The sequence below is a fragment of the Rhinoderma darwinii genome, chromosome 1 (genome assembly GCF_050947455.1).
Source record: "Rhinoderma darwinii isolate aRhiDar2 chromosome 1, aRhiDar2.hap1, whole genome shotgun sequence".
NCBI classification, from domain to species: Eukaryota; Metazoa; Chordata; class Amphibia; order Anura; family Rhinodermatidae; genus Rhinoderma; species Rhinoderma darwinii.
In genome coordinates, this window is record NC_134687.1 from 93,566,051 (window position 1) to 93,586,220 (window position 20,170).

The 20,170-nt window shown below is 40.2% G+C and overlaps 1 protein-coding gene across 18 annotated transcripts in view; it reads right to left on the reverse strand.

The window, feature by feature from the left end:
* The window catches only part of TENM3 (teneurin transmembrane protein 3), a 1,030,160-nt gene that overhangs the window by 154,478 nt on the left and 855,512 nt on the right, over positions 1–20,170 (reverse strand). For all 18 annotated transcript variants that reach the window (XM_075860221.1, XM_075860218.1, XM_075860216.1 and 15 more), the window contains one exon: positions 7,490–7,675. In XM_075860221.1, coding sequence (XP_075716336.1) covers positions 7,490–7,675 — 186 coding nt within the window. The remainder of the gene's footprint in view (positions 1–7,489; positions 7,676–20,170) is intronic.

Here is a 20,170-nt window from a genome sequence, read left to right on the forward strand (position 1 = left end):
CTAATACACTGCACTACATGCGTGTATCACATAGCGGGACGTCGATGGTGGTTTAACCCCTAAGAAGACGGGATCGCTACTGAATGCGGTCCCCGCTGAAGGAGCTGCGGCAACTGCTGTACGAGACAGCAGTTGTCACAGCTCCTGTATGGGCCGGGAGGACGTCCGAAATGGCCGTTCCTCCCATGACGTACTATTCCGTCATGGAGTGCGAACGATGCGCTCATCATGACGGAATAGTACATCAAGGAGTGGGAAGGGATTTTACTCTTTTTAGAAAGGAAAAACTATTTGTTAGAAAAAAAAATTTGTGTTGCCAAAATTTTTTATTTTTTCGTTGACTAAGGCCTCATGCACATGGCTGTGATTACAGGCATGGCTGGCCGCGGACTGTCACCCGCATTTGCGGGCCGTGCTCCCATTATAAAGTATAGAAGCACGGTCCACAAAATAAAAAAATAGGAAATGTCCTATTTTTTGGAAGATCATTTCTACGGTACGGACACTTACCCGTAAATATAAAGAAAGGTGTCTCTGAACCATAGAAATGAATGGATCCGTAATTGTGGATCAAAATTGTGGTCGTATGCATGGTGCCTGAACAGTGAGGGTGTATTTTATGCGGCATGAGCTGTGGCTTTTATTGGTACCATTTTTTTTTGGTACACACCACTTTTTGACCACTTTTTATGACTTTTTTTGTCGTTAAATTGACCAAAAACAGCAATTCTTATGTTTAATATTTTTTCTTTTCATGGCGTTCACCATGTGAGTTGAATAATGCTACATTGTAATAGTACGGACTTTTACGGAAGCAGCGATGCCAATTTTATTTCTTTTTTACATTACTTTAGAAGAAAAATGGGAAGAGGTTTTTTATTTTACTTTTAATATATATATTTTTTTCACTACTAAAAACTTTATTTAACTTTTTCTTACACATTTTATTAGTCCCCCTAGGGGACTTGAACCAGCGATTGTTAGAACGCTGGTACAATACACTGCAATACTAATAGATTGAAGTGTATCGCCATTTTTAAAGGCTTCTGTTGAAGAGGCTCTGTCACCAGATTTTGCAACCCCTATCTGCTATTGCAGCAGATCGGCGCTGCAATGTAGATTACAGTAACGTTTTTATTTTTAAAAAACTAGCATTTTTGGCCAAGTTATGACCATTTTTGTATTTATGCAAATGAGGCTTGCAAAAGTACAACTGGGCGTGTTGAAAAGTAAAAGTACAACTGGGCGTGTATTATGTGCGTACATCGGGGCGTGTTTACTACTTTTACTAGCTGGGCGTTCTGATGAGAAGTATCATCCACTTCTCTTCAGAACGCCCAGCTTCTGGCAGTGCAGACACAGCCGTGTTCTCGAGAGATCACGCTGTGACGTCACTCACAGGTCCTGCATCGTGTCAGACGAGCGAGGACACATCGGCACCAGAGGCTACAGATGATTCTGCAGCAGCATCGGCGTTTGCAGGTAAATCGATGTAGCTACTTACCTGCAAACGTTGATGCTGCTGCAGAATCAACTGTAGCCTCTGGTGCCAATGTGGCCGACACGATGCAGGACCTGTGAGTGACGTCACAGATCTGCACTGCCAGAAGCTGGGCGTTCTGAAGAGAAGTGGATGATACTTCTATACACAACGCCCAGCTAGTAAAAGTAGTAAACACGCCCCGATGTACGCACATAATACACGCCCAGTTGTACTTTTACTTTTCAACACGCCCAGTTGTACTTTTGCAAGCCTCATTTGCATAAATACAAAAATGGCCATAACTTGGCCAAAAATGCTCGTTTTTTAAAAATAAAAACGTTACTGTAATCTACATTGCAGCGCCTATCTGCTGCAATAGCAGATAGGGGTTGCAAAATCTGGTGACAGAGCCTCTTTAAGCCCTGCCAGAGGCACAGCTTAACAGAGCCACAAAGAAGGCAGAACTTGGGGCTTTCATTAGGCCCATGGGCTGCCTGAAATCCATCGGCACCCTGCAATCGCGTCGCAGGGGGGGGGGGATGAGCTGCCGGAGGGGGCCGCCCCTCTCTGTTTAACGCCTCAGATGCTGCGGTCACGATTGACCACAGCATTTGAGCGGTTAAATTGCCAGGAACACAGCAATCGCTGTTCCTAGCCATTAGTCCTGGGTGTTAGCCGTAATGCACAGTTGACACCCGCAGCATATGGAGCGGGCTCAGCATGTATGCCCGCTCCATACTTCTTCCCCTGCACCAAGACGTATCGGTATGTCAAGGGGTTAAACAACCGTAATAAAAAAATAATTATTTACAACTACATAGATGTTGGTATAAAATGCAATCTGTAAATGATGTGAATTTTCATATTGTTTATGTGGTAATTCTGTGCATTACATTGTCAGATTTGAAACCTCCAGGATCATAGACGCTGGGGAAATGTGCGGGAGACACCGGGGTGTATGGACTACTTATATGTGAACAAAGAACTAACATCTTAGCGTTCACTAATGATCTCTTCTCCCAGTATGCCAAGGAATCACAATATATAACAAATTGCTGGTCTTATGTAGTGTAAAGGAATTACAATTTCCTCCTGGCCAAATTTCCATTTCAATTGACAAAATGTACATGTAAATCAATATAGCTCAATAAATAACCCAAAAGCAATTCGAAACTAGTTTTCATTACAAAATGGAGCACAAACTCCTCCTAATGTTTGTGTAATGTATAGTGCATACTCCCAGATGCAGCAATAAAACCTCGCTCCTACTGTACATATGCATAATTCATACTGCATAACCTTGGGGTTAGACCTTTAGGTACATTATTGGCAGCATCTATGAACGCGTGCCTTACTATATGCTTCCTATTATAAAAACACAGCGACTATGCTAAAAAGTAATAATCCTATGAACCAAGCTCATTGGTTTGGAAACAGTTATTATATTTATGATAAATTAAGGATGACGTAACACGTGTCATGAATGGACATATATGAAAAAGGGCCTGCAGGTTGCTATGTAATAAGATGATGTGGCCCACAATATCCAATAAGATTGTATTTTACAACAATTCAACATAAAACAAGAATTGGATTGATAGGTATGGGATATATAGCAAAGTTGAGTGCGGATCAAGAGTAAAATTGGTCACACAAAAGAGTTAAGTGACAAATAGTGACATCATTGATGTTATTAATAGTGACCGGAGTTCCAATTTAATATATATTCCAATCATATTTCCATTTGCTGGATTCATATTAAATCTGCTTTACCATATCCCCCAACATATGGCAATGAGCACTATTCACTGAAAACAAAGTAAGATTAGGAAAATCCCTTATGTGTAACAAAATCTGGAAAATGTAAAGAACTGGCAACTAACCTGCCAAATAATTCTGTCCCCAATGGCATGATTAATAAATTACAAATAATACCTTACTGCTGCTTTATTAACCATTATGTGGCCATTGACAACCTAGGTAAGCTTCAAGATTTTCTTATACTATTCTGGTCAATTTCCTAAATGCATAAAAGAAAGCAAATAACTGTTTTTTCTACTAGACTTTAATAACCAAATTCATTCTTTTTAGCTGAATATCTTCAAAGTCTATAAAATCTTCAAAGCTCACAAAAGTACTGTATGTATTGAAAATAAACGTGGGTGTCTAACATTATCTTAATCAAAGTAAATGGAAAGAGCGCTTGCGTGTGTACACGACTTATATGTGTCTTTGAAAATAATGTCAGATCTGCATTTGTCAATCAAAATTCCAGAAATTCAGTTCCATCAACAGAGAGTTGCTCAACAGTGTAAACAATGGGGGCAACATGGCTCTGGCCAACAGAGGAAAAGACAGTTCCCCTATGAAAGAATAAAAGGTTGCCACAGCCACACTTCATTTTTTAGCAACACTAAATGTGATGTTATCTTGTTCCCCACAGGCTGCTTAAAGGGGTTTCCCAGGACTTTTATATTGATGGCCTATCATTAGGATAGGTCATAAATATAAGATCGGTGGGGGTCCAACTCACCCACTCCCGCCGATCAGCTGACTGAAGGGACTGCAGCATTTGTCGCTGAAGCCTCTTAAATGTTTATCAGGCACAGTGCCATACACTTCTGTAGCGGCCAGAACTGCAATCCCAGGCACAGTCTCTACGGAAGTGTATGGTGCTGTGCCTGTAAACTGGTATAAGTCAGCTGATCAGCGGGGGTTGCCAGGAGTCGGACCCCCATCGATCTTATATTAATGGGCGATAGGCCATCAATATAAAAGTCCTGAAAAATTCCTTTAATCCACATGCTTCTATAATAAAACAACCCTTTCTATTCTCTAGCATCGGGTAGGAATCATCCTTTTAAACTAGGTCCAGAAAATGTACAACTTTTAAGTTTCAATCATGCTTCGCTAAACATTATTACTTTATTTTCAGCAAATTAATGTTATTTTTTGTATCTGGAAAAGTTAAACATTTTTACACAGTGTTTCTGAAGCGCCCGGCGACTCCGCAGCTGCCTTTCCGCACATGCGCTCCTTCTCTGCAGTGGCATAACTACCTCTGTAGCAGCCATAGCGACTTCTACGGGGCCTGCAGTATGAGGGGCTCCATGCTGCCCGCCATGACGGCCCCCCCGCTACGGCTGCTACAGTGGTAGCAACGCCACATTCAATAGTATCTGCATCTTAACTAGGCTATAGGCCATTCGGCCCGCATTCTATCAGATGCAGGGACAGTCACAGGGACGCTGGGACAGGCGCAGGCACAGGTGTGATGACATCGCCTACGCAAGGATCTTGTTGTGGAGCAGCTCCGTTCGGAGCTTGAACGGGTCCTGAGTACTATTTTTTTGTTTTATTTGTTTTATTTTCCATTTTCAGAGTGCTGTATGGCACTATCTACGAGGGTAAGTGGGGGGCTGTATGGCACTATCTTCAAGGGAGAAGTGAAGGCTGTATGGCACTGTCTACAAGGGGGAGGTGGGGGCACTGTCTTCAAGTGGGAGGTGGGTGGCCTGTCTCCAAGGGGAGGTGGGGGTCTGTATGGAACTATCTACAAGTGGGAGGTGGGGGCTGTATGGCACTATCTACAAGGGAGAAGGAGAGGCTGTATGGCACTGCCTACAAGGGGGAGGTGGGGGCACTGTCTACAAGGGGGGTGGGGGACCCTGTCTACAAGGGGAGGTGGGGGTCTGTATGGCACTATCTACAAGTGGGAGGTGGGGGCTGTATGGCACAATCTACAGGGGGCACTATCTATAAGAGGGGCTGTGTGTGGCACTCAGAGGAGGGGAGGGGGAACATTATACTGTGGGGGGCCACTAAGGGGGCATTATACTGTGTGGGGGCCACTAAGGGGACATTATACTGTGTAGAGAGCACTATACTGTGTGTGGCACTTAGGGGACATTATACTGTGTTGGCACACTTACAGGACAAAATATTGTGTCCTTAAAAGGGTTATAATATATAATATTATTAAATATTATTATTATACTGTATGGGGAAGCTATGGGGGCATTATACTGTATGGGGGGCACTAAAGTGTCATTATATTGTGTGAGGGCACTAAAGGGGCATTATACTGTGTGGGGACAATATACTGTGTGGGGGCACTTAGGGGACATTATACTGTGTGGGGGCACTAAAGGGGGCATTATACTGTGTGGGTGCACTATAAATGGCATTATACTGTGCGGTGCATTATACTGTTTTATGGGGCTTTTTTTTATGATGGGGTGGGGCGCAAAAATAATATTTTGCATGGGGTGCCATCCATCCTAAGGCCAGCCTTGCTCCTACCCATACGTTGTCTGAACATTTGCAATTCAGGTTTTTCTATTTTAAGCTACTAAATGAACACGTCTAGTGAGACCTCATATGAATTATGGCAAAATATTACTTCTTTGGTCATTTTTCTCAACCAACAAAGCACTAATGAATAATGAGCTTCAACTAGTTTCTGCGAATGCTAGAGCTGTTGTTTGTTTCCATTTTATAAGATGTTTTTATTATTTGCCATCTACCAATTCTCCACAGACATATACAAAAAGGCGGTGGTATAAAGTGAGAGCTAATAGTGCTGTAGGCAAGCCCAGTTTAACCTAAGGCACCAACAACAGAGATCTGTGACTGCAGTCAGTCATGACAGGAGAACAAAGTGTGGACAAAATACAAAGTCACATCAACTATGCTATTTTACATCTAGGAAAGTAAGTGACAAAAGACAAAACACCTGAGCCAAAGTGGAGCATTACGCTGAGAAAACTCAAGTGGCTAAGCTTGTCTAGCCAAAGCACTGAGGCACTTACATATGTGAATTAACAATTATTAGTATTACACTGTATACAGAAGATTTTTTATTAATTATGCGGTGCAATTATAGGTATATATATATATATATATATATATATATATATACATATATATCCACATATCCATTCACTTCTCTGGGCAATAACCCCTGGCCGCTTCTCCATTAACTCCCTGCCTGAATTCAGTTCAACTTAGTGTGGCCGGAGGATAGGAGGAGGAAGGGGCTGCATTACTTGAGCAGGGGCAGCAGTGGATGAAGCGTCCAGTTGCCTAACATATAGACGCGGCCGTCGACTGGGGCCGCAGTCGTACGCCTGGACTCGACACTAGAAGCGGGATGGGTGAGTTACAGCTAAGTTTGCATAATAAAATAAAATCTTTTGCACAAGGCTGGATTATACGGAGGGCAAATGAGGGATTTGCCATGTGGCCTCCACCACCTGGGACTTACACTACCCCCCATTTAACAATCATTCATCAATTACTGATTAAAAATAGTTTATTATCCCAATATAATGTGGCCAAAGTTATTCATTCATTCTGTTAAAATGACTAGATGTAACCAGCGCCAGCAGTAACTTGGCCCATATTAGTACTCGTCTACACTGTGAATGAATGTAACCTGTATGTGATATTCCCTGCGTATGGCATGAGAAATAAGATCTAAAAAGACAATAATATCATCATGACATGAATACATGACATAATCATAGTGAGACCTTACAACTGTCTTGTTGAGGGTCAGCTTTGCTACTATTGTGTATTCTGTAATGTTATCATATGGTGAAGTTATATTAGTATTTTAATAAATGTGACCCCTGGGCCATCTCAACTAGCTCTAGAAGCCAAGCACTCGTAGGGCTAAGGATTTGGGAGAACCTTGCCATTTACTTTTGGCAGGAAGCAGATCAACTGTACAACATTTTAAGTTTACCTATACGTGATTTTTAATTACTAATGACTTACAAGGAATGAGATGCATGTCATTAAGGCATTAACTTATTACTTTAACACAGGGAATAATGAGAGAGGTTGCTATTGGGGAGATAAGGGATGTATCATTAGCTGTACATAAAATTATCAGGTTATTACACTAACAAATAAAGAGTAATGCAAAATAACACATGATGAGCAGATGTAAGTATGAGAGACATAGCAACTGAAATGGCCCCAAGCAATTCCAAAACTTACCAATTGTGCAGTGCTCTCCGTTCCAGCCTTGGTTACATTCACACTTTCCATCTTTGCACGTGCCATGTTCCAAGCAGCGTGGGTGGCAAGCTCTTTGGTTGCAGGAAGGCCCAGTCCACCCATCCTCACAACGGCATGATCCACCCATGCAAACTCCGTGAGAGCCACAGTCAACTGGACAAATTTCTATATAATGAAAAAAGGTGAAAATGATGATATATATCAGTCATAGTTTGATCTTTTTTCACTCCAAACAACAAGAGCAGTGAGGTTTTGAAAACCATGAAAACATTATACGGAGGGCAGGCGACATTTAGACAGGTCTTTTAAGAAGCTTGTTTGATTCCACTAGGTTAACAAAACTTTGTACATTGGTTTTTTGATGGGTAAGGACTGTGATAAAAGGCATCAGTAGCTATTACAAAGTGGCGTTTTGCAGGTTCAAAGGGCTATAGGAATTTGAAATGGCCTATTATTTATACTACAGTCCTATGTTCATTTCGTTCAATTGGTTCCATGTGGAACTGTACCTTTGAATTGCTGTGTTTTGCAGGAAAGCTTTTAACCCACACTTTAATAAGGATTGTGACTTCAAGTAATTTATCGCAATAACAGACTCACAGAGTTAAAGCTTACAAAAGCCGGGCTTATTTAATTACAGCTCATGGGTAGATCCTGTCACCAACACAGATGAATGGAGAAGACCTCCACATCATTAATGCGTAATAAACTGGTAAGTAAAGATTAACCTTTTACTCACGGGGAAAGCTTTCTCTTGCCCTGGTCACACAAAGTCAGTTTAATTCATACATACAGCAAGAACTTGTACAAATGCTCATTAAATATGACATATGATGGGCCATACTGTGATAATACTTATCTGCTGTGAAATTGTACTAGCTCCTGTAATATTCAGGTTATATCATCTATATAAATAGCATTGTTAGCAGTCAGAATACCTTTCCTGACAATCAAACCACAGATAATGCATACTTCAAGTATTGCAAGGTTGGGGAAAAGAATTTCCAGTAGTATTAAGTTATCAATCTTGTTTTAGGGGGTTGTATCCTGAAGATACAAGGGCATATGGAGAGCATAGAGGTGGATTCCATCTCAGAAGCCCTCTTTGTGAGCCAGACCGCTCCCATTTTGGTGGACGGACTATCCATGTCTGAATGTCCACCATGTAATACTACATTCACCATGCGCTCAGATGTTTACGGTGGGTGCTGGTGTCACCGCAGTGTCCACATTCTGAAAGGCGTTGTCTGTGATTACCATTGATATATCAATGCCTACAGGTTTTCCAAAACAAAATAATCGGGGCCATAAACATATGCCAGTAATTTTTAGAGTAGTAATAGATTTGATTGGTCCCTATCCATAGAATGGAGAGCACTGGATATTTAGAATGCATCATCAATGTTTGAAAACTGGGCAAGCTACAATACTAGGCCCAGCTGCCTGTACGGACTACCCAATGTAAATTATGAAAGGGCACACCATGCTCGCAGTAATTGCATGGCCACTTCATTGTGCTGATTGCAAGGTTTCATGGAGGTCAGACCCACACCAATCAAACATTAACCCCTTAATACCAAAGGTATTTAAAACCTTAATGACCAAGCAATTTTGTAGTTTTTCCGTTGTCACATTCAAAGAGCTATTTACCCTGTGGTATACATAACAAAATTTTATTCAGTGGGTCATTACGATTCTGGCGATACCAAATTTGTATAGATTTTGTATGCTTTACTACTTTTATACAGTGAAAACACGTTTTTTTCAAAATTATTTGTTTTTGTGTCGCCATGTTTTAAGAGCCATAACTTTTTTATTTTTCTGCTAGCATAGCTGTATGAGGGTTTTTTTTTGCGGGACGACTTTTAGTTTTTAATGGTACCGTTTTGGAGGAAATACGACATTTTAAATGCTTTTAATAAAAAAAATTTTAATGCAGGATAAACAGAAATCAGCAATTCTGGCATTGTTTTTTTTATTTTTTTAAAGGGTTCACCGTGCAGGTTAAATAATGTAATAGTTTTATAGCTGGGGTCGTTACGGATGCAGCGATACCAAATATGTGTAACTTTTCTACATTTTGTAATACTTTTTTCATAATAAAGCATTTGGGTTTTTAAAGTGGGTTTTGCATTTTTTTTTTACTTGGGATTTTTATTTATTTATTATTAACTTTATTAAACTTGTTTTAACTTTTTTTTTTGTCCGCCTATGGGACTTCACTATGCAATCATGTGATCACTTTCTAATACACTACAATACTTCTGTATTGCAGTGTTTTGTTGCCTGTCAGTGTAAAACTGACAGGCATCTGTTAGGCCATCCCTCTGGCATGGCCTAGCAGACATTCACTAAAGGCAGACCTGGGGGCCTTTGCTAGGTCCCAAGCTGCCATAAAAACCATCGAAACAGCCACGATCGCATCGCGGGTGTGCTGATGGGGCGAGAGGGGGAGCCCCCTCCCTCTAAAACTACTTAGATGCGGCAGTCGCTAATGACCCCCAAATCTAAGGGGTTAAACAGGCAGGATGCTGAATTCGATCCCACCCGCTCGAGCATATCTGCTCCAAGTCCTCAGCTACCTCCGGTTGCTGAGAGCAGGGAGCTTTTACTCCTCCCGGCATCACTGCTTTGTTCTGATGCAGAAGCCCTTTAAGGTTCGTTCTTAACTCCTTCCCGACCACCCACTGTCTTTTGACGTCACTGCAGATGAAGCTGATGAGCGCTCGTATGAGCGCTCGTCCTCTAAGCAGGAGCTGTAACTAACAGCTCCTGATCTTAGAGCAGCCTTCTGAACACAGCTGGGGTCGGCAAACATTCGGACCCCAGTTGTTTAACCCTTTGATTACCGCGGTCCGTGACCGCGGCATGATCAAAGGGAATTCCCCTCTTTGATTGCATCACCGGGATTCCAGTGATGCGATCAAACAATGGGGAATCCCTCTGCAGTCAGCCCTGGGGACCTACAAAGTACCCCAGGGCTGTCTGTTCCGTTTGCCTGCTGTTCGGGCACACTATGTGCTGCCCGATCAGCAGCCTGTGTCATAGTGACACAGTGTAATGTATTAGCGTACAGGAGTATGCTAATACATTACAAGTAAAACATAAAGTTACAAATAAAGTTATCCCTTGATGGGATTAAAAAAAAAAAGTAACAAAACAAATAAATAAATAAAAAAAAGTCCCAAAAAGAGTCTTTATTTTGCATTAAATACATTTTATTGCCCCTACACTAAATAAAAACAAAAAACCTACACATATTAAGTATCTACACGACCGTAATAACCTGAAGAATTAATCTAATGGGTTATTTAGCGTGAAACATGAACGGGATAAAAAATAAACCAAAAAAAAGATTCAGAAAATCGCTTTTTCCTATATTCACGCCGTGAAAATATTTTTTTTTTACCCCCAAACTGTGTGGAAAAAAAAATACTATTTCTCTAGCATAAAACAAGGCCTCATGCAGCCACGTCAATTAAAAAATAAAAAAGTTATGGCTGCTGAAACGCAGAGAGGCAAAAACCGAAAAATTGAGCTGGTCATTAAGGTCTTTTCAGGCCCGGTCATTAAGGGGTTAAAGGGTTATTCCCAACTATAACATTTATGGCATATCTACAGGATCCGGGACTGGCACCTATATCGAAAACCGGGGTTACCCAACCCCCATTTCGCCTGGTGAAGCAACCTCTGCCCACAGATTCCAGGCAGGGACTAGAGGAGAGGGAGTCAGGCATGGGCGGGGCTCTCTATATTCCCTTCCATGGAAGTTACTGAAACAGCCGAGCATGCATGTGTATTGGGGGTCGAAAAGAATAGCGGTCAGTCGAATGGATATGTATCTTGTTATTAAAATATCAGATGGATGAAGTTTCAAGATTTCACCATTTATGTATAGCCAGTATTCCATGATCACTGTCATGTTAATGTGGTGTGCGTGCTACTGGGAGTATAGTGGAGCATAAAGATACTATTATTACATAGTTACATAGTTTGTACGGTTGAAAAAAGACACATGTCCATCAAGTTCAACAAAGGGATGGGAAAGGGGAAGTGGGCTGGGAAAGGGGAAGTCAAAAATTTCTACACATAGGAGCTAATATTTTTTTGTTCTAGGAACTTATCTAAGCCTATTTTAAAGCCATCTACTGTCCCTGCTGTGACCAGCTCCTGCGGTAGGCTGTTCCATAAATTCACCGTTCTCACAGTAAAGAAGGCATGTTGCCTCTGCAGGTTGAACCTTTCTTTTTCCAGACGGAGGGAGTGCCCCCTTGTTTTTTGAGGGGGTTTTACATGGAACAGGATTTCACCATATTTTTTGTATGTGCCATTCATATATTTATATAAGTTAATCATGTCCCCCACTTAGTCGTCTTATCTCAAGGCTAAATAGGTTTAGTTCTTTTAATCTTTCCTCATAGATTCTCCATGCCCCTTATTAGCTTCGTTGCTCTTCTTTGTATTTTTTCCAACTCCAGGGCATCCTTTCTATGAACTGGAGCCCAGAACTGGACTGCATATTCTAGATGAGGCCTCACTAATGCTTTGTAAAGTGGTAATATTACATCCCTGTCCCGCGTGTCCATGCCTCTTTTGATACACGACAATATTTTGCTGGCCTTTGAAGCAGCTGATTGACACTGCATGCTGTTATTTAGTTTATGATTTACAATTACACCCAGATCCTTATCATCAAGTGACTCCCCCATTGTAGCTCCTCCTAGGACATATGATGTATGCAGGTTGTTCGTACCCAGGTGCATAACTTTACATTTATCTACATTAAACTTAATTTGCCAAGTGGACGCCCAAACACTTAGTTTGTTTAAATCTGCCTGCAATTCACAAACATCTTCCATAGTCTGAACTATATTGCATAGCTTGGTGTCATCTGCAAAAATAGAAATAGTGCTATTAATCCCATCCTCTATATCATTAATAAATAAGTTGAATAATAGTGGTTCCAACACTGAACCCTCGGGTACACCACTTATAACTGGGGACCATTCAGAGTAGGAATCATTGACCACAACTCTCTGGATACGGTCCTTGAGCCAATTCTCAATCCAATTACAAACTATACTTTCTAAACCTATAATCCTTAATTTACCCATTAGACGTCTATGGGGGACAGTGTCAAATGCCTTTGCAAAGTCCAAAAACACTATATCCACAGCGGCCCCTCTGTCTAGGCTTCTGCTTACCTCTTCATAAAATCAAATCAGGTTGGTTTGACAGCTTCTGTCCTTTGCAAAACCGTGCTGGCTGTCACTTATAATACGATTTATTGTCACATAATTCTGTATATAGTCCCTCAATAGCCCCTCAAACATTTTCCCCACAATTGATGTTAAGCTTACTGGTCTATAATTACCCGGCGAAGACCTAGAGCCCTTTTTGAAAATAGGCACCACATTTGCCCTGCGCCAGTCCCTTGGCACTATACCAGTCACTAGAGACTCTCTAAATATTATGAAGAGGGGGACAGAAATAACTGAACTAAGCTCCTTAAGAACTCTAGGGTGTAACCCATCTGGTCCCGGGGCCTTGTGTACATTTATTTTATTTAATTTAGCTTGCTCCATATCTATATTCATCCAATTCAGTATATCAACTGATATATTAACAGCACTGGCAGCGGCTACATCAGCTGCTCCTTCTTCTGTTGTATATACAGAGCGGAAGAACCCATTTAGTAACTCTGCCTTCTCTTGATCCCCTGTGACCAACTCCCCATTACCACTATCTAAGGGTCCTACATGTTCAGACCTTGGCTTTTTTGCATTTATATGCTTGAAGAATTTTTTAGGATTTGTTTTACTATCCTTGGCCACCTACCTTTCATTTTGTATTTTTGCTGATTTTAATATCTTTTTACAGATTTTAATAAGCTCTTTATATTTTACAAAGGCTACAGCTGTACCCTCAGATTTGTATTTTTTAAATGCCCTTTTTTTGTCACGTATTGCCCTTTTTACAGAAGGTGTAAGCCATGTGGGGTTTAATTTTAGTCATTTATACTTGTTACCTGCAGGAATAAATTTTGCACTATAATTACCCAAAGTAGATTTGAAAATCTCCCATTTATCATTTGTCCCATTATTTGACATTAGTTCTTCCCAGTCCATATCCTGAATTGCAGCCCTCATCCTGGGGAAATTGGCCTTCTTAAAATTAAGTGTTTTTGCCCTCCCAGCCTGTGTTTGTTTTTTACAGTATAGGTAAAATATTACTATATTATGATCACTGTTACCGAGGTTTTCACGAACATTGACATTCCCAACAAGATCTGCATTATTAGAAATGACCAGATCCAACAGAGCTTCACCTCTAGTCGCGTCTTCCACAAACTGGCCCATAAAATTTTCCTGCAACAGGTTGAGGAAATGTCTCCCCTTGGCAGTTGAAGCCGAACCATGACACCAATTAATATCCCGGTAATTAAAATCTCCCATTATCACAACAGTACCCGCCTGTGCAGCCCGATCCATCTGTTTATATATTTGACCTTCTATCTCTTCAGTTATATTGGGGGGTCTATAGATTACACCAAAAGTAATTTTTTCAGTGTTTACCTCCCTTTGTAATTCCACCCACAAGGTTTCAACCTCCTCACAATCTTCACCCTCTAATGTCTCATTCACACTCACCTTCATATCGCTTCTCACATACAGACATACACCACCGCCTTTCCTATTTGTCCTGTCTTTCCGAAACGGTGTAAAACCCTGTAGATTTACAGCCCAATCATGTGAAGAGTCCAGCCATGTCTCAGCAACACCAACTATATCTATATCTTCTTGCAGTATCAAGGCCTCCAGCTCCCCCATTTTGCTTGCTAGACTTCTTGCATTTGTGAACATACACTTTAACTTGCCTTTAAATGTTTCACTTTCAGTATCAGAAATGTGATTATTTGACATTTGGGCCTTTTTATTTTCACTGCTGTTTTGTAACGAAAGGATCTCCTTATCTTGATGCCTAGTCCTCTCCCCACCGTCTGTTTCTCCCCCACCAATATAGTCTGACCCCTCTCTAACCTAACTACCCCTTTATTTTCTACATGGGCCTCCCTCCTCAGCCCTAGTTTATGTAGTAGAAGTAATTATTTGCATGCCAGGTAACCTACAGCTATAGGGAACCTGCTATCTGCAGTTATTGTGTTCTTGTGTTATTTCCCATGTGAAAACCCCATTTCATTGCATTTAGTTTAGATAACAATGGCTTTATTTTTTTACAACTGCTTTGTTAGTGAATGACAAATCACAACTGTGTTTGATGATAAAAAGCATATATAAATAATAACTGTCTTTGCTACAGATGAAAACTGTTTTTCCAATCTCGAGGGATGGCCCTTGTGTCACTGGTGCTGTCCTGAGGAGGAAAAGCTTCTTGGAGATTTATCAGAGCAGACTTTGAAAATATTTTATTAAAATAATCACATAGTCTTTTTCCTATTAAATCCAGACTATTCAAGGTGAGATGTTTTGCAAATTTGTCTTCATTTACTCCTGATGTCTATGGAGCTTTCACAATGTTAGAAGTCCATGTGACAATTACATGTCTACTGTAGTGCATCTAATGGCGGCTGTCAACTGTTTCACTGCTGTATGACACAACAGACATTAGGAAAACGACATCTAAATCACAAAAGGATGAAAGACTCACCATTGTTATTTTTCGTGAAGCCTTACTTTCTACAAACAATCCCCATTATTTCCCCCAATAACCATGTCAAAGTGTTCCATACACAATCCCCCAAAGGTGTAAACATCAGTCATCAATATAATGCCCGCAATAACAGTTCCAGAGAGTCCCCCAATTAGTTGTTCTAGCAAACATGCATCTTCTTTCTCCAGCATCTCTGCTTGCTGTCAGAATGTAACGTGTGTATCAATTCATGCCCCGACTGTTTTTATTCTGAGGAGTGGTCAACGACTGACCACTGCTGCGAAACAGACTCCAGAAAATGCACCTGTTTAAAGTCCAGGAGATATCGCCAATTTTTGAGAGACTCTTGGACAATCTGGGTTGGTGGGAATGTAGAGATGTATGTTTATTTATTTACTACACTTTGTATTTTTAAACTTTTTGTTTTTTTAACAGCTGATTTGCCCATAATTTAATAATAGTGCAAGGGAAAGTGTTTTCCATTTAAGGAACGTGTTATGAACTTAGATGTGATCATTTACAGGTGGATTCTGCGTGTCAGAGACACAAAGGACCCCCCGATACTGAACCTGTCAGGTCCGCGGGACTGACGGATTCAGTGTAAAGCGAACAACACAGCTGCTCTGATACAGAATACAGAACAGCTGTATCTCCAAAAGTAAAACTATGTATAAGACTAATTACAAACTTACACTAAACACACTGACTGATCTATTAATTTAAAAAAAAAATACCCTTTTAGGTGTTCATAGCCTTTAAAGGGAACCTGTCACCAGCATTTCACCTATTGGACTTTACTTATCCCTCACTGGCCGCGGCTATCAAAAGTTCATTGCCGTTATTTCCTCTCCTGAACTCCTCCTCCGACTGTAAATAACGGTCTGCAAACATTTTGCACTTTTTATCGTAATAATCCGGTGTCCCTTTGTGCGCACACCCCAGAACAGGACATCAATGCACAAGCGCAGGATTTTGTGTGCTGGGGGAAGGCGAGGAGCTGTCAATCAAAAGTAAAGAGGCGGGGTAAACTCGGAAAGACTTGAGGAATGAAGATATGACTCTTTTCAAACAAAGATACAACTCTTTTAGCATACGGTGTGGGAACACTAAATACTGAATACTAAAGCTACAGAGCCGACTAAGAAGACAGTTATAAGTTATATAGAAATTATTTTTTTACCCACTACCACCAGGTATTGCTGGTTTAATAGGTGAAATGCTGGTGACAGGTTCCCTTTAAGACTTGCTAGTTTCTAGATAAACTCTCCTACTACTATATCTGTCAGACCATGCATCCCTAGGGACCGCTCTATTTCAGGTTAGTTACGTCTTCAGCTCAAGGGTTAATCAGTACCAAGCTGAGGGCATAGCAACCGCAAAGATGCTGGCCAGTACTTGATAAGCTTGCCTTTTCTACTGGCATATTGTTTAGTTTTATATACACAAAAAAAATTGTAAAAAAATTATAATATTTAAACAAAAAAAATTAAAATAAATAAAAAAGAACTGATACATTTAAAAGGAAAATACAGAAAAAAAACAGTATAGGTCAATTTATTAACATTCCATTTGTTGTACTTCACCAAATCATAGCAACCAGTCAGCAATTAACCTCTATCTATTAGAATTACACTTACAGGCAGAGGTGCTTTGGTTGCTACAATTTAAAACAAGTTCCCACAAATAGATTTCCATGTTAATGCTCTTTCCGTAGCACAATCGGGGCATCTACAGTTTGCTACATTGCAAACATTTTTCTCCATGTCACTGTCATCAGCTGTATATCACAACAAGGAGAACTAGACATTGCTGTTTTCCCCCCAGATTCACATTCAGATGATATGGAAAATTTCACTTCCATATTATTCCCATGTGAATGGACTAATTAAAATGAAGAGGGAGTAAAATTGACACCATCATATTTTTTACCTAATCTAAACTACCCATCAACCCATTTCTGTCACTGTTCGATCACCATTCATTTATACCGTGAACTCCAGTGTGACAATGTATTGAAAGTACCTGCATAAATTTAACAGATACCACATTATGGGTATGTGCACATGAAAACTGTCTTTTACGTCTGAAAAGACAGACTGTTTTCAGGAGAAAACAGCTGCGTCGTTTTAGACGTAAAAGCTCCTCCTCGCATTATGCGAGGCATCTTTGACGCTCGTAATCTTGAGCTGCTCTTCATTGAATTCAATGAAGAACGGCTCAAATTACGTTGCAAAGAAGTGTCCTGCACTACTTTGCTGAGGCAGTCAATTTACGCGTCGTCGTTTGACAGCGGTCAAACGACGACACGTAAATGACAGGTCGTCTGCACAGCACGTCGGCAAACCCATTCAGATGAATGGGCAGATGTTTGCCGACGTATTGTAGCCCTATTTTCAGGCGTAAATCGAGGCATAATACGCCTCGTTTACGCCTGAAAATAGGTTGTGTGAACCCAGCCTAAAGAGCCAACATAAGTACAATGTGATAACAAACTGACAAGAATCTTGATAAAAGGGTCCTGTTTAGCAGGGCTTGGGGTCTGCAGAGGATTAACCTTCCATGGGATTACTTTGTATGAACAAGGTGCAAGAGGACGGTTAAGGTGAGAAATTTTATAGGCAGAAATCACAAAATGGAAAGGTTGCAGAACTCTGCTACAGAAAATATTAACATAGTTTTATTGACTATTTGTCGTCACAATTTAATTTAATTTAAAACATATAGGAATCAATGTTGAAGTAGACAGGCAAGTACATAAATACTACATATTCAATGTACTTATAATATAATATAAAGTAATAATTTAGCACTTTATATTAACCCATTTACAGTCATGATGCCATAGTCAGCCATATCCACATATGAAAAACTCACCATAGTAAAATGTATGGTGTCAAAATGGCATTCACATAATAATGCCCCTTTACGCAGAACAACTTTTGAAACCACCGTTGAATGATTTGGTGGCTTAAAGAAGTTGTTTCTAAGGATTTGATGATCATTTTACTGCAAGAATAATTATTGTTGCCTTTCAATGGTGTTTTCTCGGGCCATAGACTAAGCAGCAGTCTCCCCTGTGTAAATGTAACAGTGGCATTTACATTTACAGATCGTGCCACCAATAAGGTGTTTCTCTAGTGAAACAATTGATCAAGATCAATGATAAATTATACATTCATCATTTATAACTGATCATCTTCACACACACTTAGTGAATTGTAACAGGCAGTGTATATCAGCATTTAAATTAATATGTGCCAAATATTACTTTGTGCTTTGCAATATTAAATCGCCAATATCTGATGTTGTGTGCCTGATCAATGGAAGGCTATCCAGAATCTAGTAGCGGTAGTCTCAATATTATTCAGTAGTCCATGGTACAATTTCACAGCCCTATTAAATACGAACATTTTGCTCAAATTGTCTAGCCTTGTTAGCACACGTTCCAATGTGAATAATAGAGGCATAGTCTGGACCCCATTGGTCCCAATTCAAAAGCAATACTTACCCTTTATGGAAGACTTTGCACTCCACCATATTGGGTTATGTCACTAGGGTCTATGTGCAATATAACAATTAATGTGCATAATAAATCACTGTGGCCCCATACTGACCCCATATAGTACTGGAGATCTCTGATGTAGCCCCTTGGGATCTATGGTCCCACTAATGGAACCACTAAAACAAAATAGGGGCTCCAATTCGTATCTATGCATCCTTTATAGCGATATCACAGAATTATCCAAATGAACTAGAGCTGAATTCCTTCTTTAACAAATAATCTGTTGTCTAACAATAAATTCCTTTTACCTAAACCAAATCCGATTGAACAGGAGCAGCAAGATAAAAAGATATAACAATAAATTCTATCCCTATATAAAAGAAACCTTCGACACCTCTGTTTGCTTCAAAAATCATTTCTATCTACAGTAGGTTCAGTTTCTTATTAAGAGACCTGAGATGGTTTGATTAACTTCAAAGCTCCAGAATATCAACTTGACGGCGGGAGAGCGGGGTTTATTTCACCGGTACCTTTTTTGTTCCATCTAATCAATTTTTCATTAGGGTGAAGGTGTTTATCAGCTTTTAGCACACAAGCTTTGAACAGGATGCGTCAATCTTTGTAATGAACTTATTAATTAGAGCTAATTTAATTCAAGTGGAATTGAAGGTCTAATTAATGGAATGACTGCTTATGAAGATAGAGGAAAGCTGTGTTGATCTCCAACCTAAACACTGAAAGGGAAAGATTTTCTTTCCCTGCAGCACTAGAACAAACCAATTCGCTATGCTTAGATTTATTACATCATGATTACAGATGTCTGAAGGTCACCTCCTGCTTTTAAGATTATGCGCTCCTCAAAGGTTATACTTAAAAAGAAAATATACAATCTGTTTTAAGGCAGCATTAGTTGTCTCAATAAATGGAGCCATAAACCGTCAGTTCAACAGGAGCAAGTGACAAGACTTGTTTACTTTCCGACTACTCCGTCTATGAACATCTCAATAATATCTGTAGTGTAAAGTTATTAATATTGGGGCAGTATAATGTCTTGTTCCCAACTATTACATGTTTAATTGGAACATTACATGTTCTAGGGATTTTAGTAGTCCTGGACTTTATTCTGGAAATGTAATGGCCCACCTTCTTCATCATTTCTAGGTACTTATTAAAAAAAAGAACTATGCTAAGATAGGACTGCTGAATTCTAAGATTCTCTTCACATGTTCGGGATTTGTTGTGCCGAAATCTGTGGGAAATCCGATGACAATCCGCATCCCATGCATATGAATGGAGTTTTTGAAACCCTGTTGACACGCTACAGAAAATTCTAGCGCCGATTTCTTTTCCAAAATTTGAAAAAACAAAAATCAGGATTCCGCACAGAAAAGCAGGGGGGGGGGGAGGGGGTTAGCCTAGATAAATGACAATGGAGCCATCCCCTTGTGGGCCTGCTGCACACCCACAGCCCATATGCGACAGAAATA